We start from the raw sequence: 27,538 nt of genomic DNA, 5'->3' as shown, positions 1-27,538 counted from the left end.
TTAAATTTTAATCTGCTATTCAAATGCCCACTCTTCTAGTCTCACAAGGTCCTTATTCAGTTCCCCACAATCTGTTGCTTTTTTAAAATTTTGAATGATTTTGTGTCATCTGTAAATTTGATCACCTCACTCGTCGTTCCTTTATAAATAAAGTTAAACAGCACACATTTTAGTACTAATCCTTGTGGGACTCCACTGATGACTTTCCTCCATTTGGAAAATTGGTCATTTTTAATCCCACCCTCTGTTTACTTTCTTTTAACCAATTACCAATCCAGAGTTAGATACTGCCTACTGTTCCCCATGGCTTTTTAATTTGCAGAGGAGTCTCAAATGGGGGTCTTTGTGTAATCTTTATGAAAAAAACAAATACACCTATATCAACAGCTCACCTTTATCTACATCAGATGTAGGCAATTCTGGTCCTGGAGTGCCACAAACTGGTCTGGTTTTCAGGACATCTACAATGAATATACATGAGATATATTTGCATACAGAGGGGGCAGTGCATGCAAATATAACTCATGCATATTTACTGTCTACATGCTTATTTACATCTTCCAAAAAATCTAAAATATCGGTAAGGCAAGACTCCTCTTTGATAAAACTATGTTGACTCTTCCCCATATATTTTTTGTTGTTTTTATTTGATAATCTATGGGGTACTATTCGGTCACTGTCCAGATAGCAAAGTTAGCAGATAAACTTACGTTGGAGGGAGAATCAATAATGCATCTGCTCTGTTGAATAAAGTTAGCCAGATATCTTTGGCTGACCCCTAAGTTATCCGGCTAAACTTTAGACGGATAACTAGTGAGTTATCCAGCTAAATGCCTCTAAATATGAAACTCCTGTGTTTCTGTTTGAAAATAGCAGCTTCTCTTTTGAGATTTTCAGTGGAAAGACTAAGTGCCTCATGTCACAGCTTGACATTTCTCTGAGAAAATATCGTTGTTTGTACAACTTGCTTCCTAATAATAATTGCCTTCCGGTATATGAAGAGTGTAGTAAGATTTTTGTACCGCTGCTACACCTGCTGCCATAATGCTTTCAAGTGGCTTTTATAAGCGCCGGTTCAACTTGAGAGCAAGAATGAGACTGAGTTGGATTTGCGGGGACACAGTAGGCAGGGTTGACTGAGCAGACTGGCAACCTGGTTACACTCAGTGAACCAGGTCAGAATGCTCAGATGCAGGTATAACATTCAAGAAACAAAATAACTTTTGACAAAACCTGCTATTTTCTCCATACTTTGCAGTGGATTTCTGATGCTGTGGACTCTGTTCCGTGTGGTGTTCAACCCCCTTTGCGGTGACTATCACATCACAGAGCTCACATTTCCAGTCGGTTCCCTGTTATACCCAGCAGGTAGTTAGATGTTCGCTAGAAAAATGTCTGAAAATTACAGGGAGAAATGTGTTTCTATTTTGAAAATAATTCATTTGGCTTTTTAGAAAAGAAATGCATGAGGCCAACTCGAGGGCTCAGTGGCAGTGCCACATACTGAGAAATCTGAATTAGATTCCCGGTTCAGGTCGTCCCACACCCCTGATGGACTGGGGGCTAGCGATGCCGTGGTGGCTGCATTTCCAGCCCGTGGACAGGGGAATTTTAGTCACTGTGCAATGGCGACACCTATGGACTGGATTTAGCTCCCACAATTGAGAGGAGTCTTGGTGCATGGCCCCTGGCCAGAGACTGTTGCAGTAATGTCTGGGCTAAAATAAGTTGAGAGGGGATATAAAATAGGAGGGGTGGAATCCCTGGGTAATTGTGAATGAGGGCCACGGTGCCAGATCCCGGCCCTGGTTCCGATGGAGCTGGAATTCTAAAGGAGCAGGAGGGAAACTGCCTGGTCAAAAAAAGAAACAGAACAAAATGACGAGTAATACAGAAAACAGATTCCCATAGGGAGGGCATTTCTACATGTGCTTTCCCCACAAGAGTGGCCTGCCATGATATGCGGGTACAATTACATGTGTATAGCCTGTATGTGTGCAAGTTCACCTACAGAGAGCAGAGACCTTCCCAAGGGTGTGGTTGGGGAGGGGCTTGCATTTAAGCATGTAGCCCCCTTCTAGGCTGTACTGTGAAGTTGGGGATTGCCCTCGGTTCCGTATAAAGTCTCAACAGCCCTGGGGGTGGATTCACAGGGGGGGGGGGGGGGGGGGGAGGACAGACCTCCAGGGCCCAAGGAGCAGGGTAACAATCTTTACTGTGGGTGTGATCTTAGTAGACGGGTCTGATGGGTGTAAATGTTAAATAATCAGACTGGTCACTCAGGATGCATGTTGCAGAAAAAGAGTTTACTGGGTTACTTCTTCAATGGTGACAAGGTAGCACCAAACACAGTCTCTTAATGTTACATACATGTCCCAAAATCCAGTCCAAATTCATTTTAATCTATATAAGAGATCTTCAAGGGTCCTGGTGTAAAGTAGTCTCCCAGAATGGAATGGGGGTCTCCTAATTTGAAATGGGGCTCCCATCCAGAAGAAGGAAAATACCCGAGATTCCACAACCTATATCTTTTAGCCTTCAAGGGCAGAGACTCCTGTTGGGGTTTCCAGATGAAATCTTTAATTTTTCCAAATCTCCTCTCTAATTTTACTCTGGTTCTTTCAGAACAAAATCCTTATAAAAAAAACCAACACGGCAGGGAAAAACTCTGCACCCTCCCCACTCTTGGTCAGGAAGGGTGGTAAGAAACTTTCTCCCAAAACCCCCAAAAAAGACGAAACCCTCAAAACGATCAGTACGCTTCACAAAAACAGAGCACCGCTAGATCTAAGATGGAAAGGCTGGATATCTGTCTGTCCTCCAAGCCTCTCCTGAGCAGGGTGTTTCCTCCCCTGATCAAGACTAGGGGAACCGGGAAAATTGCAGAATAAAAGTCCCAAAATTTCCAAACCGTGAGACAACTTCCTAACCTGGTTGCGGACTAGAAAGATTCTATGGCACTTCCTTTTCTGTTAAGCCCTGGGTGTGAGGCCCTGCCAAAACGGGAACAGGGGAACAAATTAAAGAAGATCCACTCCTCTCTAACTGTAGGCAAACATGCTGCACTGATCTTGAGCAGGCAGGAGCCCACCACTGGAGCAATCATGTCGGGGGTGCTCTAGACAAGCGGTATTTCTCCACTCCTGCTTCCCTCTAGGTCCTGTGGTAGGGACAAATTCTAGTGGAGGTCTCAAGGGGGCCTCTACACATACACACTTTAGCTTTTTCAAAAGTGGGCTCCCAATTTCCCTCAGAACATTGCTGCATATAAGTTAGCAGGTGTTTGGCTGAGGACATTGTCAAAGGGAAAGTAGTGTACACATGCTTTGCCTTTTAAAAAAGAGGTGTAACGTATGTCCCAAGAGGGTACATTTTCAAACTGCTAGTCAGTACAGGCAGGACTGCAGGTTGATTTTCAATGGGAAGTTTCCCACGGCGTCTCCCTTTGAAAATGAGGTCTCGCGCGCACACACTGCTGGTACAAAGGGCCTGTGCCCTGGGTGGTTTGAAAATGTAATCACCGTGTATACTCCCCCTTCCCTGACCCAACTGCCTACTTTTTCAGCAGGTTTATCTATTTATTTAGTTGTATTTGATCTCAGGCCTTAACCACCCCCCCCCCCCCGCAGTGCTCCTGGATATCCACTAGACCGTCTTACATTACGAACTAGAGGTTAGAGGAGTAGGCGTGGAGCCCAACCAGCACCGCTGTGGGCTGGCTGCAGGGGGTATGATCCTGCTGGCTAAGTGCAGGCTGGGTGATAGATTGGTGTGGCAGGTTTAGTTGGAAGCTGAAGGCGAAAGATCTGTATTTTGTGTTGGTTTCCTTATTCCATGTGGGCTGGGCCTCTTATCCTTGGCTGCACAGGATGAGACGTGGACAGTTACCTCTTCAGGCCCAGCCTGGTTAGCCAGGGGGTGTCTCTCTCTTTTTTTTTTTTTTTTTTGCATTGTTGTTTGAGGAATTTTGGGCTTTAGTTTTTGGAGTTTACCTGCATTCCCTAGTCCTGCCTCAGGGAGGGAAATACCCTGCCTTGGGACGGATAGGAAGAGAAAAGATCTGCTGAATCCATCTCACAACCCAGTATTTGGACCACACAGTGGTGACTCTGTGTGGAGTGAATCTGAGTATTTTTATGGATTTTTTTTTTTTTTTTTGCCGCCTTCTTGTTTTATTGCTACTTTTCTTGCCTAGAAGGGGGAAAGGCGAGGAGTTTCTTTCTCTCCCTGTTGTTCCTGGAGCTTTCATTCTGAAAGATTCCACTTTACCATATGGAAAGGAAAAATGTGAGTAAGAGGATTCTCATCTGGAAACCCCCATCAAAATCTCTGCCTGGGGTAAAGAGAAGAAGGTTGGACGACTTGGAGATGGCAGAACATCTGGACCTCAGGTATTTTATGGGAAGGGCTTCCTAAACCTGTTCTGGGTAGCCCATGGCCAGTCGGGTTTTCAGGATATCCACAGTGAAGTTGCATGAGATAAATTTGGCTTGATTGCAGTATTTAGCATTATGGCACGAGAGATTTGTATTCGGTTTTCCTCCTGAGCTGTTGCATTGCAGAGGTGATGTGCTGGAGCTCTAGGAGGATGGGAAAACCAATGGCCATTGCTATCGCTGGCTCAAGAGGTTTCAGTGCTGGAGAATTCTACTTCCAGTCGTTGGCCATGGACCCGGGATCATTTGGGCAATTGTCTTGGCACTGGCGGGATGGGAAGAAAAATAGGACCAAGGCAGAAATAGCAATGTTAAGCTGGAGAACTAGCAAACATTTGCCAGCAGCGGTGTATGTTAGTATCCTTAGATTTATCACTGTAGTTTATGGACTTTGTAGTTACTCAAGAAAGATGGTAGCTCCATGTTTGAGTCTGTTCTTTTTTTTGGCCTGGCAGCTTCTTAGTGGTGGCTTTCAGCATAATCAAAGCTGGTCTCTAATGGGCTACAGCACTATTAGCTTTCATTCACAAGCACTCAGTCATTGCAACCACAGTCCGTGGCAGGGACCACAGCCTGTGGCTTCTTCCGTGACCCAGTTGGCATACATCTTGAATCTGGCCACTAGATGTCATCAGTATGCAACGGCTGGGACTCCTTATCTGTGGCCGCTGTGAACACTGCCTCCTTAGCATCTCCTGCCCCAGTTGGACCAGCTCCTAAGACTGCTCTTTAGCTATTCATTGTATTCATAATTTGAATATACTGTTATGAAGAACTGCCTTTAGCAAATTTCTAATGATGCGCAGTACCTGGCCTGATTCATTTAGCTAGAGCCATAATGTTAAGAGTGATAAGACATGATAGCTTTTAATTAAGTGTTTGCCTTGCCTTGCTTATTTTTATCAAGGCGCCGGAACCCTCGCTGAACGACCTCCTGCAGTCGATCTCCTGCCGGCGCCATTTTCCGTACGAAAACGATTCGCGGCGGGAAATCGCTCCCTGACCCCCGCTGGACCTCCAGGAACTTTTGATCAGCTTGGGGGGGGGCCTCCTGACCCCCACAAGACTTGCCAAAAGTCCAGCGGGGGTCCGGAAGGACCTCCTGCCGTCCAATCGTGTTCGTCTATGGCCGCCGCCATTTTTCGGCGCCATTTTGGAAAATGGCGCCGGCTGAAGACAACAAGATTCAGTAGCAGGAGCCCGTTCCGGACCGCTGCCGTTCCGGACCGCCGCTGGACCCGCAGGTTATTTAAGTCATTTGGGGGGGGTTCGGGAGGGTGGGGGATTTAATTTAAAGGGTCGGGGGTGGGTTTTAGGGGGTTTTAGTGTGCCGGCTCACGATTCTAACGATTTATAACGATAAATCGTTAGAATCTCTATTGTATTGTGTTCCATAACGGTTTAAGACGATATTAAAATTATCGGACGATAATTTTAATCGTCCTAAAACGATTCACATCCCTACTTCTTACTCCTAGCTCAAAAGGGTTTTAAAACTAGGGCCATTTTGAAATGATTCCCAAAGGGTCATTACACTCCTCCCCAGTGAATCCATACAGCACAGAGCAGAGCACAGCTCCTTAGCTGCCTTCTGTGAAACATCTTTTCTGCACTTTCACTCAGAATTTTTCAACTCTGTTCCCTATGACTCATGCATTCACCTTCTGTGCCTTGAAGCTACTGACCCCACCCTTTTGGGGGACGGACCCACCTAGCAATTATTTTACATACTACCCCTTCTGAATCTCATTGCTGGAAATACTCACTATTGAGGCATGGTAGGGCATAGGCAGCCCCACGATAAACATGATTAATAATCAGCTAAATCAAAAAATAAATACATGCATGTGATGCCAATAATAATAAATACAAAGACAAATATAAAAAAACAATACTATGAAATAAAACTTCCATAAATACAGATTAAGCTGAAAATGAAAACCAGAAAAATAAAAAGAAAGATCTGCCTGTCTGCTGTGCTGATTTCTGCCTTGTGCGGCTGGTGGCGTAGAGGACATTCATGCAACTTCAACAGTGTCTCTTTATCTGTCCTTAGGCCAGTTATTTGTTTTTATGACAAATACTGCTTGGGTATCTTCCTTACCCTGCAGAAGCCAACAGTGATTTTAGTGAATTGAGTCATTGGTGTGTAGAAGCCCAAATATCTCAGACTGAGATATAGAGAAAGAGGTTGCTGAACTTTCTTCTAATTTGTGTTAGCTCCTGTGCCGGTGGAAGAATTGTCCTAGCAGCCAGCTAGAGCGATGATATTAAATGCTACAGTTTGTTCACCTTCAGCAGTTTAAATGGCTCGTTGGAGCAATAGAAACCCCATTTGAAATTCCAGCTACAAGTAAAGATCTATTTTGAGCAATCTGGCCTTTAAAAAGCTGTGTACTTTTTCCCGGTGGATGCAATAATACATCACATTGTGCTTTCTAAATGAGTGTTTGTTTTGGATTAATAAAGAAGAATTGTCAGGCAGTGAGGTGAATACACTAGAGCATTTTCTGGTTGTTTGGAATAAAAATACCTGCGGTAGTCACAATAAGAAGCAAGGTTCACTCTTTATTCTCAAGGGTTTCCGCCAGCCTTCAGCTCATTAAATGGCTGCAACTGTTCCAGATTTTGTTTCTTTTATTGGCCACAGAGAAATTATAGCCCAGAGTGGTAATGCTATATTCCAAAGTTTGCTCTTTATAAAACAGAGAAATTGAGGTCAACAAACAAGTTTTTATTGGATGAGCTTAATATACGTGTGACTTGCTTTTGAGAGTTATGCTCCCTTCACCAGGTTAGTGCAATGCACAAATGTAGTCAGAAATAAATTGGTAGTCCAATAAAAATACATTTGTTGACTGTTATTGCTATATGTCCAAGTGGACTAACAAGGCAACCACATTAACTTACGCTGGTAAAAGAGAATCAATGAATATATTCATTTTATTTGAGAGAGAGAGAGAGAGAAAGAGAGAGAGAGAGAACAAAGAATAGCATATACACTATTATGAATGATATGAAGTGACCTAGAAAAAAGAAATGAGAATCTTACATTCTGATTAGATGACACATTGCATTCTGGGGTCTATCTACGAATGGGCATTATTAATGCCCATGTACAATTCGTGTTAGGGCTGATTCCCCGATGGTTATTCTAACTTGTTTATAAATCCCTAAAGAAAAAAAATTATAATGGGCTCGTTAGACATTACCTCTGGGTGTACTATTTAGTATTAATCCTTAAGAAGGCCAAGGGAAGTAATTAACTTTCTTGCCAGTGGCCTACATACCATGGGCCAATACTCTTAAAAACAATATGAGCCTTTGCACACCCCTGAAATCCCCTGTTACCTCTGGTGCAATTATGGACATCTGAGTTCTCCCTGTAGCCCATCATTCTCTCAACAGATGGACCTTTGGGCCGTCCCATGACCACCCAAAAACACAAAGATGAGTTTTTAGGGTCTCCATCCCCAATCTAAAATGGGCCTCCAGTCCCATGAAACCCTGAGCCTCCTTCCACCACCCAGTCACCACTCACTTATGAAAAAATTCCCCCAAATCTTTTTCCAGCAGGAGGGAGCTGGGTTCCCCTCTAACCCGCAAACTGCACCCCTTCCTAATTGGTGCCATGGACACACTGACTCCCAAGCAAAAGTACTTGCGGATCAGAGCAGCAGCAGTATCATTTTGAATTTGGTGCTGTTGTGGTAGGAGGAACACCGGCTCTCTCCTGCCAGTAAAGTTTTGGGGTCTTTTTTAGTAGTGAGTGGTGGTGGGTGCTGGATGGGGATGCCGCAGGCCCAGAGGCTCAGCTGGAGACTGAAGGAAGAACCTGCAAGCCTGTCTTTGTGTTCCAGGGTGAGTTTTGGAGGGCCTGGAGTCTCATCTTTCTGCTGGGTGTAACTTGATTTTGAGAACAAAGCAAAGATATGTTTTTTTTTTTAGTTGTGCAGAGATCTCTTTATAGAGTATACTTTCTATTATAACTTTTAGAATTATTTTCTGATGTTCGTTTGATGTTTGAAGAATTGGAAAAATCACACATTTTGTTTTTATTTCTGACAGTAAAGGATTCCAATGCAGCATTAAAATAAGATAGCATTTCAGCTGATAGCGGTCCATGAATTATCTCATTTTAGCAAGAGCTCGTTTAGCAGAAAACTGTAATCTTTACACAAGATGCAGTTTTATTTTATTATCGTAATTTTATTTTAGAAAGCTTCCTCCTGCTCCTAGCTCAATTGAAACCAACTCCTAGAGGGGCTATTGTTCCATGAAACTTCATTAACAGCAATTTGGGGCTCCTGTCATTTAGTTCACCTACTGTCGTGAAAAGCAGCAAAAAGAATCAAAAGGTGACTGATAAAATTACTAAAAATAGTGGTTTATAAATACAGTTGGATTTGGAGGAATCTTCATTCATAGCCACCTGGGGCTTCTCCCCATTCAACCCCATCCCTCTCATTTTTAATCTCCTCTCATCTAGTTCACTCATTATAGTGATAACCTTCTGACTGAGAGCCATGGACCACGGTTCCTTCCAAACTTGGCATTAGGGAACTCTGAAGCCAGCCAGTAGGGGTTACAGCTGCATAGTGGCTGGGACTCTCTTCCTTCAGGGGCGGTGAATGCGGTCTCTACAGCATCCCCAGCCTTGGGTGGCCCAGGGAGCAGAAGGCAAGCGCAGAAATCAAACCCTGGACTCCTGCACAGCAGCAGCATAGAGCCCATTCTCTGCAAAATATTTGTTTTGCTGAGTTGGAGATGAAGGTACCTGATAGAAAGGCACTCACTGTGTTTGCCCAGCTGTTTGACATTGAAGTGAATGGTTTTCTGAAGGAGATGAATGCAGACTATTCTCAGTTAGACCCTTTGCCATTGAAGTTTGTGATTGTAGAGCAGGTTTTTGTTTTTTTTTTTTAATTACTGCTGATCTATATTGCCAGCTATTCATTATGTCAGGGCTGTGAACCTGCAGTGCTTAAACATGTGGTTGTAAGGCCCAATTTTGAAAAATTCCAGCCGGGACCATAGGGATGTGAATAGTTTTTTGACGATTTAAAATATCGTCCGATATATTTTAAATCGTCAAAAATCGTTAGAAGCGCGATACAATAGGAATTCCCCCGATTTATCGTCAAAAATCGTAAATCGGGGGAAGGGGGAGGGGAAGGGGAAGGGCGGAAAAACCGGCACACTAAAACAACCCTAAAACCCACCCTGACCCTTTAAAATAAATCCCCCACCCTCCCGAACCCCCCCAAAATGCCTTAAATTACCTGGGGTCCAGAGCGGGGGTCCCGGTGTGATCTTTTACTCTCGGGCCTGCAGTGCGTTGTAGAAATGGCGCCAGCGCTACCTTTGCCCTGTCATATGACAGGTCAAAGGCCATTTTGTGCAAAATGGTGCCGGCCGTACGGCAAAACAATTCGAGTGCAGGAGGTCGCTCCCGGACCCCCGCTGGACTTTTGGCAAGTCTTGTGGGGGTCAGGAGGCCCCCCCAAGCTGGCCAAAAGTCCCTGGGGGTCCAGCGGGGGTCCGGGAGCGATCTCCTACGCTCCTGACGTCGGGGGACAAAAAACAAAATGGCGCCGGCGCTACCTTTGCCCTGTCATATGACAGGGCAAAGGTAGCGCCAGCGCCATTTCTACAATGCACCGCAGGCCCGAGAGTAAAAGATCACACCGGGACCCCCGCTCTGGACCCCAGGTAATTTAAGGCATTGTGGGGGGGTTCGGGAGGGTGGGGGATTTATTTTAAAGGGTTGGGGTGGGTTTTAGGGATGTTTTAGTGTGCCGGTTTTTCCGCCCTCCCCCGATTTACGATTTACACGATATCTACAAAAACAAAACCGCGACGATCCGATTCCCTCCCCCCCCCAGCCGAAATCGATCGTTAAGACGATCGATCACACGATTCACATCTCTGTTGTTACATTATTATCCAAGGTCTAATCTGCTTTGAAGTGGCTGACCAGTCACGAAAGGCAGACTACACAAAAATGTGTCCTTTGTAGGGAAGGTGATTGGAAAAAACTGGTTTAAACCCATTTTCTGGGATGTTAGGATGGAATAGGAGGAAACCCATCCACTTCAGTCTGGCTTTTGGAGGGGACACAGGACCGAATCAGTCCTATTGTCTACTGTCAGTGGAATTTGGATGGCCATGGATGGACCTATCTGCAATCTTTGATACGGTGGACAATGTTGTACTGCTGAAGCAATTGGAGAATTTAGGAGTGGTAAGGACTGTTTGGAAATGGCTGAGATCGTTTTCGGCAGAGACAATTTTGTCTATGTTGGGGAGGTGAACAGGCTGGTCCAATGCAAATTAAATAGGGTGTGCTGCAACGTTCGATTCACTCACCTTTCTAGTTCAATGTTTATCTTAGTCCTATTATGTCAGTTATTGAGGAGTTTAATGTTAGTTTCCATACTTAAACCAGCTTGCAGGCCACCCCCTTTCTTCCTCTTCCCAGTGTCTTTTATCCAATTTTTTTAAACTGCTCTCTGCCCTAAGCATTCTTAATATTTGTTACAATTCTGGATTCCGCTACTGCTGTACTTTGTTGAAACATTTCCTAGTATCTCTGTAAAGCAGTATTTTCCCTAAGCCTCCCTCCTTCCAACTTCATATTATGATCTGTAGTTCTTGAATTGCACCATCCTGTACGTCATTGAAACTGACTAAGTATATGAATTTTTCTTTCCTATCCCCCATATCCCTTCTTTAGCAAATATATTTTGAATGTCTTAAACCTCTCTCTTTGGAGTTTGTGTTGCGTCCTTTACCAAAGAAATAGAATATGATTACAGATGGTAATGCTATGGTGGGAGGTATCTTTCAAGGATACTTACAAAACAGGGAAGTTAGAATATCCCAATAGAGAGATTGTGGTTAAGGTTGAAATGGTCCAGATGGATTTAGATATAGCATGAATGACCCGAACTGCTTGTATTATCTGTTAATAGATAGTCTGATTACAGATACAAATAGAAATATAATTAAAACACATACTTTAAAATGATTTGATGCAACTGCAAGGAGTCTGACTAGTAAGACTGAAATCGTCGGCTCAGTATACTGCTGCAGTCAAAAAAGCAAACAGAATGTTAGGAATTATTAGGAAGGAAATGGTGAATAAAACAGAGAATGTCATAATGCCTCTGTATCGCTCCATGGTGAGACCGCACCTTGAATAATGTGAACAATTCTGTTCGCCGTATCTCAAGAAAAATATAGTTGCAATGGAGAAAATACAGAGAAGGGCAACCAAAATGATAAAGGGGATGGAACAGCTCCCCTATGAGGAAAGGCTAAAGAGGTTAGGCTGTTCAGCTTGGAGAAGAGAAGGCTGAAGGGGGATATGATAGAGGTGTTTAAAATCATGAGATGTCTAGAATGATAAATGTAAATCAGTTATTTACTCTTTCGGATAATAGAAGAACTAGAGGGCACTCCATGAAGTTAGCATGTGGCATGTTTAAAACTAATCAGAGAAAGTTCTTTTTCACTCAACGCACAATTAAACTCTGGAACTTGTTACCAAGGGATGTGGTTAATGCAGTTAATGTAACTGTGTTTAAAAAAAGATTGGATACGTTCTTGGAGGAGTAGTCCATTACCTGCTATTAATCAAGTTGACTTAGGGAATAGCCACTGCTATTAATTGCATCAGTAGCATGGGATAGACTTAGTTTTTGGGTACTTGCCAGGTACTTATAGCCTGAATTGGCCACTGTTGGAAACAGGATGCTGGGCTTGATGGACCCTTGGTCTGACTCAGTATGGCATGTTCCTTCTTTGCTGATTAAATGCAACTCTGGGTCACTGTTGAGGGGAGTTGCTAATCTCACTATTTATTTATTTTATTGTATTTTATTTATTTATTTATTTATTTATTTATTTATATTCTGCTTTTCAGCCACTTCAAAGCTGATTACATTCAGATACTATAGGTATTTCCCTGTCCCCAGAAGATTCACAGTCTACCTAAGTTGCAGAAGTGAACTGGCTGAAACGTAATAAGCTGATTCCAAAGAAGACTAAGCTATAGCGGTTGAGTAGGCAACGGAGGGAATGTAGATTTTAGAAGCCTTGCGTTTGCAAAAATGGCCACGTACGTGTGTATGTGGGCCGCGAGGGAGCTCTGTGAATTTAAAGAGCCCGGAAAGGTGCATGCCCAGCACTGACACATATAACCCCTAATTTTCCTCAGTTGGCACACACATCAGTCTCCTACAGCTGCTGAGAGAGAGACAGAGAGAGAGAGAGAAGTTGTTACAGACACATTCAGAGGTATTCCTTGTAAAACTGACATCATTAAAGAATTTTATAAGTGAATCATCTCCTAAGGACTACAATTCTTTAATGATGTCAGTTTTACAAGGAATACCTCTGAATGTGTCTGTAACGACACCCCCTTAACCTCAACCTATTTCCCGAAAACTCACCCTGAATCAAAGTGCCCCCTTATAATGGTCCATATATAGAGTATCAGACGGCAGTTTATAGTCTTCCCCCCATCCCCCACTGAGGAGCTGTAGCAAACTGACACCCATAAGATATATGTGCAGAGCTCCAGACATGCATGGAGTATTTTATAACCTACACATATAGTTTATAAAGTAGCACATATCTTTGCACGCAGCCCTTTTAAAATCTACCTGTAAAGTTGTTACTCAAAATTTTTATAGAAACCAATCATCAAAAAGTTTTTAATCATTATTGCAACAGCATATAAATACATTTATATCATTATTAATAAATTTAATCAAAACCAAAAAAAACTAAAGGATGCTGGTAAGGGTTCAAAATCATCAAAATCACACACACACACACACATTCATAAATATATACTTAAAAACAAGTGTTTACCAAGTCAAAAAATCCCACAAAATCCCCATAATCTTGGAAAAGAAATTTGTATCTCTATGTACAATACTGATAAAATGTTCACAACTGAAGATCCAGTCAGGATAGGCTTGAAAAAATCCTCAAAGCCCAATCAAATAATCTTCAATTAATCTTCTTCAGCTGCCAGCCTTTAGTAAATCATGATGATAAATGCAATCCAAGTATATCCAGATTTAAATAAAAAGAACCAGAGATTTGACTTGGCGAGGCTCAAGACAGGGATCCTCTCTTTTTGTTGTAATTTGGATATGCATGGGATGTATTTATCCTCTTGAATTACTAAAGGCTGGCAGTTGAACAGTTGAGGATTCATTGAAGATTGATTGGAATTTGAGGACCTTTTCAAACCTGTTCAGTTACAGTTGAAGATCCAATCAATACTGTGCACATAGGGATAAAAAATATTTTTCCCCATGATTATGTCTGAGGGTTTTCTGGGATTTTTTGACTTGGTGAGTGCTGGTTATTAAGTATGGGGTGTATGAATTTTATGTATGTCTGTGTTTGTGTGATTGATCACCAGTGTCTTTTTTGTTTTGGCTGAATTTATTAATAATGATTTAAATGTATTTATATGTTCTTGTAATAATGATTACAAATTTTTCAATTATTGGTTTCTAAAAAACTTGCACACATATTTTTGAATAACTACTTAAGCGAATTTATCTATGAATTCATTTATTGAAACATTTATTGACTGCTAATTACAGACTATGCTCTACATAAACATCGCTTAGAACAGAATATAACCTTGATGATACATACATAGGGGTAGATTTTAAAAGCTTGAGTGCACGCACGTCCATGGTCGCGCGGTACCCGGTGTGCACACATGGACACGCGATTTTATAACATGCGCACGCATGTTATAAAATCGGGGGTCAGCGTACGCAAGGGGGCGCACAATTGTGCACCTTGCGTGCGCCGAGCCGGCTGCCTTCCTCCGTTCCCTCCCCCCTAACCTAACCTTCTCACCCCTTCCCCTAACCTTTCCCCCCTAGCCCTACTCTAACCCCGCCCAAAATGTTTATCCTACCTTTTGTGTGCGCCAGCAGCCTGCCGGCATGCGATCCTCCAACACAGCGGCAATGGCCGCTGTGTCGGAGGCCTCTGGCCCCGCCCCACCCCGCCCCCGGACTACCCCTTTAGTAAAGCCCCGGGACTTACTATGCGTCCCAGGGCTTTACGTGCGTCGCCAGGCCTTTTTAAAATAGGCCCGGCGCGTGTAACCCTTTGAAAATCTGGCCCATAATGTTTATTTGTGGATGTGCTTAGTTAAATGTTTTATTTTCTTTGATTCATAGAATGTTTCTTGCTATACATTCAGAATTTTGATTGGAAAGTTAAACCTGTTTTCTGAAAAGGCAGCACTGTGGATTGTCAGTAATTTGCAATTCTTCTGAAAATGTACAAAAACTCCTCTTTTGTTCTTTTTATGTTATAGGATCCTTCAAATCAGAAATCAGGAAGAAAGAAAACAGTGTCTTTCAGCAGCATGCCATCAGAGAAGAAAATAAGTAGTGCTAGTGACTGTATAAGCTTTATGCAAGGTGGTTGTGAGCTGAAAAAAGTCCGTCCAAACTCACGCATTTATAGTCGTTTCTTTACTCTGGACCCTGATATGCAAGCTCTTCGATGGGAACCTTCTAAGAAAGATCCAGAGAAAGCTAAACTTGATATTTCTGCTATTAAAGAAATTAGGCTCGGGAAAAACACCGAAACATTCAGAAATAATGGACTTGCAGACCAGATTTGTGAGGACTGTGCATTCTCAGTAATTCATGGGGAGAACTATGAATCTCTTGACATGGTAGCAAATTCAGCTGATGTAGTCAACATTTGGGTGTCTGGTCTCCGGTACTTAGTTTCTCATAGTAAACAACCTTTGGACTTGGCAGAGGGGGGACAAAACAGCCCAAGGTTTTCATGGTTAAAAACAGTGTTCGAAGCTGCAGATATCGATGGAAATGGGGTAATGTTGGAAGATACAGCAGTAGATTTAATAAAACAGATTACTCCTGCCCTAAAGGAATCAAAGATAAGGTTGAAATTTAAGGAAATTCAAAAGAGCAAAGAGAAACTAACAACCAGAGTGACAGAAGAAGAATTCTGTGAAGCATTCGGTGAACTATGCACAAGACCTGAGGTGTATTTCTTACTAGTACAGATATCAAAAAACAAAGAATATTTAGACAGCAATGACCTCTTGCTATTTTTAGAATCAGAACAAGGGATGGCTCATGTGACTGAAGAAATGTGTCTAGATATTATCCACAGGTATGAGCTTTCGCAAGAAGGACAACACAAGGGATTCCTTGCAATTGATGGATTTACTCAGTATTTATTGTCAGAAGAATGTGATATCTTTGACCTTGAGCGCAAAAAGATTGACCAAGACATGACTCAGCCTTTATCACATTACTATATTAATGCATCTCACAATACTTATTTAATAGAAGACCAATTCAGGGGACCAGCTGATATCAATGGCTATGTTAGACCTTTGAAGATGGGTTGTAGAAGTATTGAACTTGATGTTAGTGATGGTCCAGACAGTGAACCAATCATTTGTAATCGTAACAGCATGACATCACCACTTGCCTTTCGAAATGTCATTGAGGTCATAAACAAATATGCCTTCATTGCATCAGACTATCCTCTTATTCTCTGCATAGGCAATCACTGCTCAGTACAGCAGCAGAGAATCATGGTGCAGCACATGAAGAAGATCTTTGGAAACAAACTCTATACTGACTCACCTTTAGCAGCAGAAGTCTACCTCCCATCTCCAGAAAAACTAAAGAGAAAAATTATTGTGAAAGGAAAGAAATTACCACCTGAATATGATTTATTAGAAGGGGATGTCACCGATGAGGATGAAGAAGCTGAGATGTCTCGGAGGATGTCTGAAGACTACTTTGGTGAACAGAAACTCATTCGGCTCTGCAGAGAACTGTCTGATTTGGTGTCTATATGCAAATCTGTACAATACAGGGATTTTGATATTTCTATGAAAAGACAAAATTACTGGGAAATATGCTCCTTTAGTGAGATACAGGCTAGCAGAATTGCAAATGAGTATCCAGAAGACTTTGTCAATTACAACAAGAAGTGTTTGTCAAGAATATATCCTAGCCCTATGAGAATAGATTCCAGTAATGTAAATCCCCAAGATTTTTGGAATTGTGGTTGCCAGATTGTGGCAATGAACTATCAAACTCCTGGGCCAATGATGGATCTGAACATTGGATGGTTTCTACAGAATGGGGCATGTGGATTTGTCCTTCGACCTTCTGTTATGCGTGATGAAGTATCCTATTTCAGTGCAAATATCAAAGGTGTCATTCCTGGGGTTTCTCCGCAGGTTCTGCATGTGAAAATCATCAGTGGCCAGAACTTTCCAAAGCCTAAAGGAGCTTGTGCAAAAGGAGATGTCATAGATCCATATGTTTGTATAGAGATACATGGCATTCCTGCAGACTGCACAGAACAAAGAACGAAAACTGTTCAACAAAATGGTGACAATCCTATTTTTGATGAAAGTTTTGAGTTTCAGATAAACCTGCCCGAGCTTGCAATGATTCGTTTTGTTGTCCTGGATGATGATTATATTGGAGATGAATTTATAGGCCAATATACCATACCGATTGAATGTTTGCAACCTGGATATCGACATGTGCCCTTGCGATCTTTCGTCGGCGATATAATGGAGCATGCTAAACTTTTTGTTCACATTGCAATTACTAATCGAGGTGGAGGGGGTAAGGCACAAAAGCGTGGCCTGTCTGCCAGAATAGGGAAGAAGGCAAGAGACTATACCATGTTGAGGAATACAGGGCTTAAAACTGTTGATGACATCTTCAAATTAGCCGTCCATCCATTGCGAGAGGCAACTGATGTTAGAGAAAATATGCAGGTATGAATGTTTCCTTATATTTTCACTTTATATTGAATACTTCCACTTTTTATCTGCAGATATTTGCCCTTGCTTTTTGTGCAGGTAGATTTTCATTAGGAAATAACACTTATAGACTGCAAAATACAATTTACACGCATTGTTTTCTAATCCCAGCCAAAATGCCTCAAAACCCTCTCCTAAAATGCAACAAAAAGTGCATGCATAGTTTTAGCCATATCGAGGGTGGGCAATTTTCAGATGGCCAATGTACTCACATAAATGGCAATTTACTGAGTAAATGATTATCAAAATGTCCTCTTATTCTGCAGGCCTACCACATGCACATGCTCTGACATAACTGTGTGTATAAGTGAAAAAAAAAAAAAGGATTAAATGGTGGTAAAAATGAGAGCAATCTTTCAATAAGTTCTTGTAATAACTTTGTATTTATCTGAAAACAAAAGTTGATATTGGAATATTACCTTTCAAACAATTTTAAACAAGATGAAGAGCAACTTATTAATGTAGTAACATTGTAAGGAATAATAGTCCAGCAGTTGTGAAAGTTAGTTAAAACCAGTGCTTACAATACATGGAATTAAAGTGCAAAGCCCTCTTCACTTTTTCAGTAATGCATAACCAGCCTCTATATCGACCTTCAGATCAGCTTGAAATGGAGATACTTTAACACATTTACTCTGTCTATACATCATAAATAGTACCTATCGTAAACCAGATTACCGTAGTGTAGGCCACATGCTGTCTGATGTGGGTAGTAAAGCAAGTAATGCATCTGCAATGGACCTATTTCAAAGTCTATCAGTGATAAAGTTAACAGTTTACTCATCTAATAAAAACCAATGACGTGAAATAATGGCTCTGTTATCTGGAACCAGCTGTTTATACATCTCTAAGGCATGAGTGTCACCATGCAGTTAGCATATTCCCTAGTCCACCCGTGTATCTGAACAAGATAAGAATTCATAAAGTAGCCAAAAGGATATTATGGAATGTAAGGCTGAGATTTGGAGAAAGATTGCTAATGGTAAATATGCTTATCAAGTCAGATAAAAATCTGTAGTATTTACTTTTACACGTAAACAGTTTTTAATTTAAAAAACCAGAAAGCAGGCATTATCAAAATTTTAAATATAACAGACATATCTCAAGTTATGAAACAACTTTTTAAATAAACCTAACCAAGTAGGTGATACCTAATCAAATTATATTAAACCTACCCACCCCAAGTAAACATTCTCTAGGTGTGCATAAATTATAAATAATTATTAAGGAGACCCTCATAGGTCATGCCAATAGTGACCAATCTTTTAGGGCCAGTTTTCTTTGTCTGGCATGTATTTTCTAATCATTGGTCTCCTAAATGTAACTATCAGGGTCCTTCATGTGTAATGTGCACAACTATAAACGACTTATCTTTCTCTTGAGTCATTGTAGCCACTCTCTAAACTCCAGCAGGGTTAACATTCACAAAATTGCTCCAATATTCAGTTTCTTTTCGATTTCTATATTAGAAGCCATAATGTTCACAAATTTTCCAATGTGGCATCTCTATTTCGAGTTGGCATCTGCTCTGCTTCAGGGGTTCTTTTCAAACTGCATATGCTTGAAGGATAGTGGATATTTAAATTTAGGAGACCAATGATTAGAAAATATGTGCCAGATATAGAAAATTGGACCTAAAAGGTTGGTCACTATTGCCATGTCATATGAGGGCCTCCGTAATAATTACTTATCAATTATGCATACCTAGAGAAGGTTTATTTGGGGTGGGTAGGTTTAATATAATTTACTTAATCCGTAGTACCTGATTGATTTGAGATAATTGACCTCTGTGATGGAATTGTGTAACGTTTTGTCGTGCAGTGTTCTCCAGAAGCACACAGTAACCATTGTCCTAGATCCAGAGTGGGAATTACATTTTCTTCATTGCATAAATCTAGTGGTTTACAGTTTTAGACTAATCTTTAAATTCACTGAATTAAATAACCTGTTACTCTGACATTAATTTGTGATCTAGTTTTAAGGACTGTGATGCTTTCTCTCACTTGATCATTATACATTTTTTAAAATTTTCCTATAGTTACTGACTACAGGTTGCTTATTTTAATTAGCTTCCCCTTAGTTGCATATATTTAACTCCAGCAACCTTAACTTGTGCAAGAATGAGACATGAACCAATACTTGCAGTCTTTATTAGATGAGCAGACAGCTGGAGCTGTATTTTAGCACATCAAGGACTCACCTGTGATGTTGAATTGCTTTAAAGGTGAATAAATGTATGTTTGTTTTTTCTCAACAGAATGCTATAGTGTCTGTTAAAGAGCTATGTGGACTTCCTCCTAGTGCCAGTCTGAAACAGTGCATGCTGTCCTTGTCTTCACGTCTGATAAACAATGACAATACTCCATCTGTCACCCTCAACACGAAGGATAACTACCCCTACCTAGAGCCTCTTGGAACAGCACCCGATGTGCAGAAAAAGCTCCTCGCCGCCTATGATGGGGTACGAGCTTTTATATCCTTATACTTTGAGAGCATGTAGAACTGAATTTTGAATCAGAATTTAAAAACACGGGGAGGATAATTTTCAAACAGCCCACCCTCACTTATGCCACCCACTGCATATAAGTTATGGGGCGGATTTTCAGAGCCCTGCTCGCGTAAATCCGCCCAAAACCGGGCGGATTTACGCGAGCAGGGCCCTGCACGCCGGTGAGCCTATTTTACATAGGCTCACCGGCGCGCGCAGAACCCCGGGACTCGCGTAAGTCCCGGGGTTTTCGGAGGGGGCGTGTCGGGGGGGCGGGGCCGGAGCGCGCGGCGTTGCGGGGGCGTGTCGGCAGCGTTTTGGGGGCGGGTACGGGGGCGTGGCTACGGCCCGGGGCGGTCCGGGGGCGTGGCCGCGCCCTCCGTACCCGCCCCCAGGTCGCGGCCCGGCGCGCAGGAGTCCCGCTCGCGCGCGGGGATTTACGCCTCCCTCCGGGAGGCGTAAATCCCCCGACAAAGGTAGGATGGGGGTTTAGACAGGGCCGGGCGGATGGGTTAGGTAGGGGAAGGGAGGGGAAGGTGAGGGGAGGGCAAAGGAAAGTTCCCTTCTAGGCCGCTCCGATTTCGGAGCGGCCTAGGAGGGAACGGGGGTAGGCTGCGCGGCTCGGCGCGCGCAGGCTATACGAAATCGATAGCCTTGCGCGCGCCGATCCAGGATTTTAGCCGATACGCGCGACTACGCGCGTATCTACTAAAATCCAGCGTACTTTTGTTTGCGCCTGGAGTGCAAACAAAAGTAGGCTGTTCGCGCTCGTCTGAAAATCTACCCCAAGTTATGCGCATAAGTCTGCTTTGAAAATGATTCCATCAAATCTATCCTGCTCAAATTACTCCTGGTATTTGGTAGGCACGCAAATTCTCCTGATAACGTCTGTGCATATGGCTGAATTTTATCAAGTGTGCATGTGATTCCAAACCCCACCCCCAACTCCATCCCCAGCTATGCCCCTATCAGTTCAGGTAGACTTAAGTGTGAACATGACAAATGCTTATAAGTTTATTTCCATATCAGGTGGGCTATTTAGTAAAAAGCCACTTCTCATGTAAAACACTGCTTTACCCATAGAAGTCCCTTTGAAAGTTACCCCCTAGCGTACATGTTTGAGAGATTATTTAGTTTTGAAGCCTTAACACTATGCGGTCACAAGCTTGCTTCTAGCTTTTCTAGTCTGGCATATTTTTAAAGACATGTTTATGCAGTAACTTCTTAATCATATGTGTTTTTTGGAGATGTTACAGCATTCCAGTGTATTGTTAATGAAGATCTTAAATTTTTGAGGTTAAACATAGAGGATAAGTTACATCAAATTTCAAAGCAAACTTATGCGTGAAATTAGTTTCTGTAAACCCAGTCCTTAAACCTTCACATCACGTGATGAAAACACCAGATACCGATCCAACCAGAATTAGCAACCCTGCTTCTGCTTCCTTATTATAGTGGCAGGCAGTTTGTGTGCGTAAAATCTATCTGTGTGCCTTTAGTTATACTGAAGATGGTGCTGCTGCTGGGAGGAGGTTTATGCACTTGTCAGTTTGGACTTTCGGGTTCGTTTCTGCTGATAGTACAAGTTATAGGACTAGTCCTTGTTCCTGTGTTGCATCTAGCTAAAACTTGCTGGGGAGTGCTGCTGTTAGATAGTTTCTTTGGTGGCTGTATCGTGTAAATATGCTGCAAGTATAGAAAATGGAAAATATTTGTTGACCGCTCTTTTCTAGTATTGACATCAGGAGGGACATTGTAGGAGGGGAAGTTGTAGCCTGTTTTTCAGAGAGGAGTATAATTGTAATGTATTTGTTCCGCATGTTGGCCCTGGAGTTGCTGTTGTAGCATCTCCGAGTTGGGGCCTGTTCCATGAGGTAGACCTTTTCCCTCTCTTTGTTATGATGTAGTTTAGGGGACCTCTGGTTTCCCTTAGATAAAAACGAGTGCACTAACTTGCTGGGGACTTTCAGTACAGAATTAGAAAGTAGAGGTTTGGGTTTTACTCCCCCATGTGGGAGCGCAGAGTATGTGTTCTAGCTGTTTATCATCCTCAAATGCCATCAGTCTTTGTGGATTTTAGTTCAGCTTTTGTTTAGACAGGTTGTGGATTTTAGTTTGGATTTTGTTGGGGCAGGAGCTCTCTGTCTCCTGTCCGTTAATTTCTGTAACTTAATGAAGAGAGAAGTAAGTGGGTGTTTTCCCTTCAAGCCAGCCAGACAGACTGACTCATGTGAAGCTGATTTTACTCTTTTTGGCCCACATTTTGAGATTTTTCCCTGTGAGAGTCTTGGTACCTGTTCATAGAGGATTGGGGAGTCCCTAAGGTTAGATCAAGGGGTAGGGAAGACTCTGGCAGTGTGCTATCACTCCTTCAGGGAATAGACCTGTCGGTGATCCGATGCAGTGAACTTTCGACTGTCAGTTATTTTTCTCTCAGTAATTATCTCCTCATTTTTTGAGGCAAGCCTGTTTTTTTCCACCCTTCCTGTCTCCTGTCAATTTTTCCCCTATTTTGGAGTCAAAGATTATTTTTTTCCACCAGGAACTGAGTGCCATTGGTACCAGTGAATCAGTTTCCTATTCTGTTGGTAAGAGGCTGGCTTTCACCTGGAGAGAGCCGGAGGAGTGTAGGCTGTTTCGTCTGAGAAGGGGAGTCCTGACCTGTTTGACAGGGAAGGAGCTGAAGGTATTACGAACTGTGTTTGCTGCTGACTCTGTTGTGGTGCACTTTAGAGGAGAATGTCCATCTGGTACTTCATAAAGAGAGTCAGAATAAGTAAGAAGACTTCAGGAAAAGTATGAGAATTGGGATCTACATTCTGATACTATATTGGGACTTTATTCTAACCACTCCACAGTGGTAAGTCGAGTAACTGGGGACAGAGAGATCAAGTGTTAAGAATCAATATTCTTTGGTCATCAAATTAACTATCAGTAAAGAAGTTGGAAACCACATTGCTTCTGAGTGTGCTTTTTGGATTTAAAATATTAAAATCATTATTAGTGCTTGTTATAAGGACGGAAAGAGGCTTGCACTGGAATTGTTGCAAAAGGGCCTTGGAACTATCATTCCCTCCCCCCCATCTCCACAGGGAGCCCTGGAACCTCAGTATTCGTGGAGAGACTGCGAGGACTGTGTGCAGAAAGGGTCCATCTCCTTTTCTAAGTGCCCTTGGGTGCAAGTTAAAGGATCCGCCCCGCCCAGGGGTTAAAGTAGTCAGAGACTAAAGTTTACTTTTATATTTGTTGCTGCTTTTGTAGGGGGTGTTGCTCCTTTCAAAGCTGGGGGTCTGGCAGTAGTGCTTACCTCCGAGCTGTTCTTGGCCAGCAGACCTGATGTTTGTTTGTTCTTTGGCTTGCACACCCTGGATGCTGGAGGGAGATGAGCGGATTGTTGTTCTGACACAGATGATTGTGTCGGAGAGGAGGGATCTTGGCAGTTTCAGGAGACTTGCTATACTGCTGGTGGCAGTGCTAAGAAATTAGCTCCCAGTCACACTGCAGTAATGGAGGTGCCGTTGGTCATCAGAGGCGGTGCTGAGGTAGCAGCAAGGGCTGGTTTTAAGTCAAACTGTGTTTACAACGCCAGCAAGGTCCTCAGCATAGGTGCAATATTTTGCTGGATAGGGGAGATGATGATACTTGTGGTGGGTTGGGGAGATGTCCCCCATTGAAGCCACATACCTTGAAGACATTGTCGGCAAAGCTAGAAACTCCACAGCAACAACATGGTGGCAATTACTTTCTTTGGTAGTCCCAAAGCTAAAATGAGCTACTTCACTAAACAATTGATTGTCTTTAATGATTTATTATAACTGAACCTTTTGTGGCACCTGTTAGAATGTACTATAGTACGCACCCACCTACATTAATTTGTGTGCCTACATGTAAACCGTTGCGATGGTAGATAACTTAGCGACGGTATAGAAAAGAATTTAAATAAATAAATACATTGTGAGAAATAACTGCAACTCAGCCTCAGATTGCACGAATAAAATAAGTGCTGGGTTATTGGTGAGTTACATTTTTTGAGATCTCTTCAGTGATGCCCTTGAATAATCATTTTGAGAATTTTGGAAATAGTTTAGGTCTTTCATTTACAAAAGCCCTATAAATTTCCATTATAAGAGATAAGTTGAGGTGCAGACTTTTAAAACAGAAAAAACAGTTTAGCGTGGTGAAAGCACCCTGGATTTGTGTTTATTTTTATTTAACATCTATGTTTTGCCCTCAGGGGACAGGAAAGTACCTACTGTACCAGAATGTAATTTGCCTTGAGCTACCAATGCAAAAGCATGAATTGAATGTGCATAAACCCTGTGTAAGTTTCAGAAATGACAGTTAAATCTGACTGAAAGTTTAATTCGACCTATATTTGAGTAGATAATTGATAAGAGGTGAAAGCATTATTAATTTGCTCAGAGGCCCTTCCTGGCATCATCAGCTTCCCCTCTTTTCCCTCTCTTTCACCCCCCCCCCCCCCGGCATCATCACCCTTCCTTTCCTCTTCACCCACCCCCTGGCACCATCACCTCTCTTTCCTTTGTTCTCCCTCCATTCCCTGGCATCATCCTCACCTTTATTCCCTCTCCTCTGTAATCATCACCTTCTCTTCTCTTCCTTTCCTTCTCCCCCACTCCTTGGTTTCATTATTATCTTCCTTTTCCCTCCACCCCCCGGTATCATCACCTTCTCTTTCTTCCACTCCCTGGCATCATCACCTCCCCTCTTACCCCCGCCCCCCCCCCCCCAAATCATCAACTCCTCTTTCCTTCACCCCCCCCCCCACCACCCTGGCATCATCTTTTTTTTTCCTTCCCTTTGCCCCCATACCTCATGGCACCTTCAGCTTTCCCTCCCTCCACGCTCCTTGGCACATTCAGCCGTGCCTTCTCTTTCTTGTGTCCTGGAAATGGCAGGGTCCGTGGGCAGCGCTTACCCAGCACTGCTGCTTCTTTCTCTGCCAGCTTTCCTCTGCAGTCGGGTCTGCAGGGGGCCAGTAGGGTCTCGCAAGACTACAGGACCCCGTGCCGTCTCAGTGGCAGAGAAGAGCCAGCAGATGGGAAAGCAGCAGCAGCAACAGATAAATCCTGCTCTCCGATCCCCCCCCCCCCCCCTCCACTCCTGCTGGCGGGAGAACATCCCGAAGGCCAGGAAGGAAAGAAAAGGCAACTGCAGCTGCATTTCAACGCCTTCCTATCAGGCTTTTTTTCATTGCACCCACCTGCACTGCGGCACTGCCACACCTGTTGGGAAACGCTGGATTAAGCTACTGTTTGACTCTGCTTCGCTCGGGAACAAATGTCTATATGGCGTAAGAGTTTGGAAACTGTTTACACAACTGTCTCAGAGCAAAACAATGTTAGATGGGATTTACTGTGACGGTGTCTTGTGGATTGGATTGGAAATCGCCTTTTGCTCCTACATCGGCAAACTCATGATGAACCTAACCTCAGGACCTCTTATCACTTTCTTTCCAACCCATATAAATAAATGTTATCTGAAACACCCTCGCTCAACCACCTCCTTTACTTCCCTACAGCACCTATTGTTAAAAATGCTACCTCTTCCCTACACCCTCATCCTTTCATATTTCCCCTCCCCTGTCCGCCTAAGTCAATGTACATGTCTTTCGCTTTAATTTATGATATATGAACAAATCATGTGATTGTAATTGGCTACCGCTAATATTTATGTCATAATGTAAACCGTTGTGATCTTCACTTGGAACAATGGTATATAAAATGGCTAAATAAAAAAAAACAAACTTATCCTGTAGATAAAGATAGACCTGTATTGGAAACACAGTTCTTGGAGCAGATTGAACTTAATATACAGTCTTAGCTCATCAGTGGGAATATAACAAGTGATTCTGACCTCCTATTACACAATTTGTACCTTCTCGGATAGTAATCCATCCACAGAGAGATCTGGTCAGCCTTGGACAGCAGATGATTCACCCCCCTTGTCCACTACAACATCTGATTGACCATCAACTTTCAAGAACCCTAAATGTGGACAAGCTGGAGATCTTAGCCATTTCTTTCCACTCTACTCACAGTCTCAGATTTACCCCAAGCTTGCTGGTAGAATCTGCAGAATCCAAAATGGGAGGCGGAGAAGGGCAATCATTGGGCTGTTTAGGATGCTGAAGAAAAAGACCAGTTTTTCATTTGAACTGCCATCCCTGCTGGAGGCAGGCCCTGCCATTTTAAAGCCAGTCAGATTCATCTGCTTGCATGTGCTGAAAATGTTCAGTTTATTGCTGCACAAAAAGATGCCCAGTAATTACTCTGATAATCCAATTGTATTTATTCGCTTTGCTTGCCTTGGCTCTTTCCTTTCTGTCAGATTCCCTGAGAGCTTTTCTGCCCAACTTCCAAGGATATTTGTACTTTGCTTTTGCTTAACTACAGTATAAGAGCTGCACTTGCTACCATTACCTCTCTTCCTCCATCCTCCAGGCATCAGAATGCTGCCTCTGTACAGGTAACACTCGGTGTGCTGAAAGTGGTAAGAAATAACTTCTGATATCCTGTGTGCATGAGCATGAAGGACAGGGATGATCAGACGGAACATTTTGGATAGAACTGTGAGAATAAACTCATTATCTCTACAGATATATGGACATACTGCTCTTGTACTGCAGGCTGCATGGACACATTGCTGAGCATGAATTGGTGTTCCTTTTTTTTTTTCCCACACAGATTCTCATGCATGTGTAATGATGGCCAGGCAGTTTGCCCCCTTCAGTGTCTCATAGATATTAGAGTTAAGCACATGCTGAGAAAGAAGGGTATATGGTACAGGCTATCTGAGTGATCCCACAGCTCTGGATCGAAAGGAACAGACTGCTTCAGTCCTGCTAACTGTCAAACCAAAGTGGTCCTAGGATTTATAGTCCCATTTGATAAGAAAAAGCAAATGGCAATAAAGAAAACCAAGATTGTGTGATGGCATCATTTTCATAAAGATTTAAGAAGCTACAAGTTCATACCCACGATGGTAGTCATACCAGGATAGTCTTAACTGGTTCCTCTTCATATGCAGGTATAAGGTTACCCTATTGTATTATCTTTTTCCAGCTAGCACAAACCTACTTTATACAGTCACTCTAGCAACAGGAAGTCAAATTTAATTATTTTTAACTGACAGGGAGGACAGCACAGATAATATTAAACTACACATGGTTCAGAAGCGCCATTGTCAGCTTATATGAAGCAATAGTGATAGACTGTCAAACACAAAGGCACTTACAAAAGTGATTAAAAGCTCATCCAAGGATGAGGCAATACTGTGAAGGAAAACTTTGACAAAATGAGGAAAATAGTAAAAAAAAAACCCTCCAAAAAACAAAAACTGAAAGGTGCAGCTACAAAGGTAAAGAGTGTGCATCAGGTATGAGCATTGCTTAAAAATACCATCTTAGAAACACAGTCCTGATGTATTCAACGCATTAAGAAAGATGGAAGGCGAAATGATTGCTGGCATGGTTAAAAAGTGAAGTGAAAGAGGCTATTTTAGCCAAAAGATCTTCATGCAAAATTTGGAAGAAGGATCCATCAGAGGAAAATAGGATAAAGCATAAGCATTGGCAAGTTAAATGTAAGACATTGATAAGACAGGCTAAGAGAGAATTTGAAAAGAAGTTGTCAGTATAGGCAAAAACTCATAATAAAACCTTTTTAAAATATATCTGATGCAGAAAGCATGCAAGGGAGTTGGTTGGACTGT

The 27,538-nt window shown here is 42.4% G+C and overlaps 1 protein-coding gene across 1 annotated transcript in view; it reads left to right on the top strand.

The window, feature by feature from the left end:
- The window catches only part of PLCL1 (phospholipase C like 1 (inactive)), a 707,275-nt gene that overhangs the window by 542,004 nt on the left and 137,733 nt on the right, over nucleotides 1-27,538 (top strand). The window contains exons 2-3 of the mRNA XM_029606042.1: nucleotides 14,800-17,271; nucleotides 19,574-19,777. Coding sequence (XP_029461902.1) covers nucleotides 14,800-17,271; nucleotides 19,574-19,777 — 2,676 coding nt within the window. The remainder of the gene's footprint in view (nucleotides 1-14,799; nucleotides 17,272-19,573; nucleotides 19,778-27,538) is intronic.

This window comes from Rhinatrema bivittatum, chromosome 6 (genome assembly GCF_901001135.1).
Source record: "Rhinatrema bivittatum chromosome 6, aRhiBiv1.1, whole genome shotgun sequence".
NCBI lineage: Eukaryota > Metazoa > Chordata > Amphibia > Gymnophiona > Rhinatrematidae > Rhinatrema > Rhinatrema bivittatum.
This window is presented reverse-complemented; position numbering and strand designations above follow the sequence as displayed.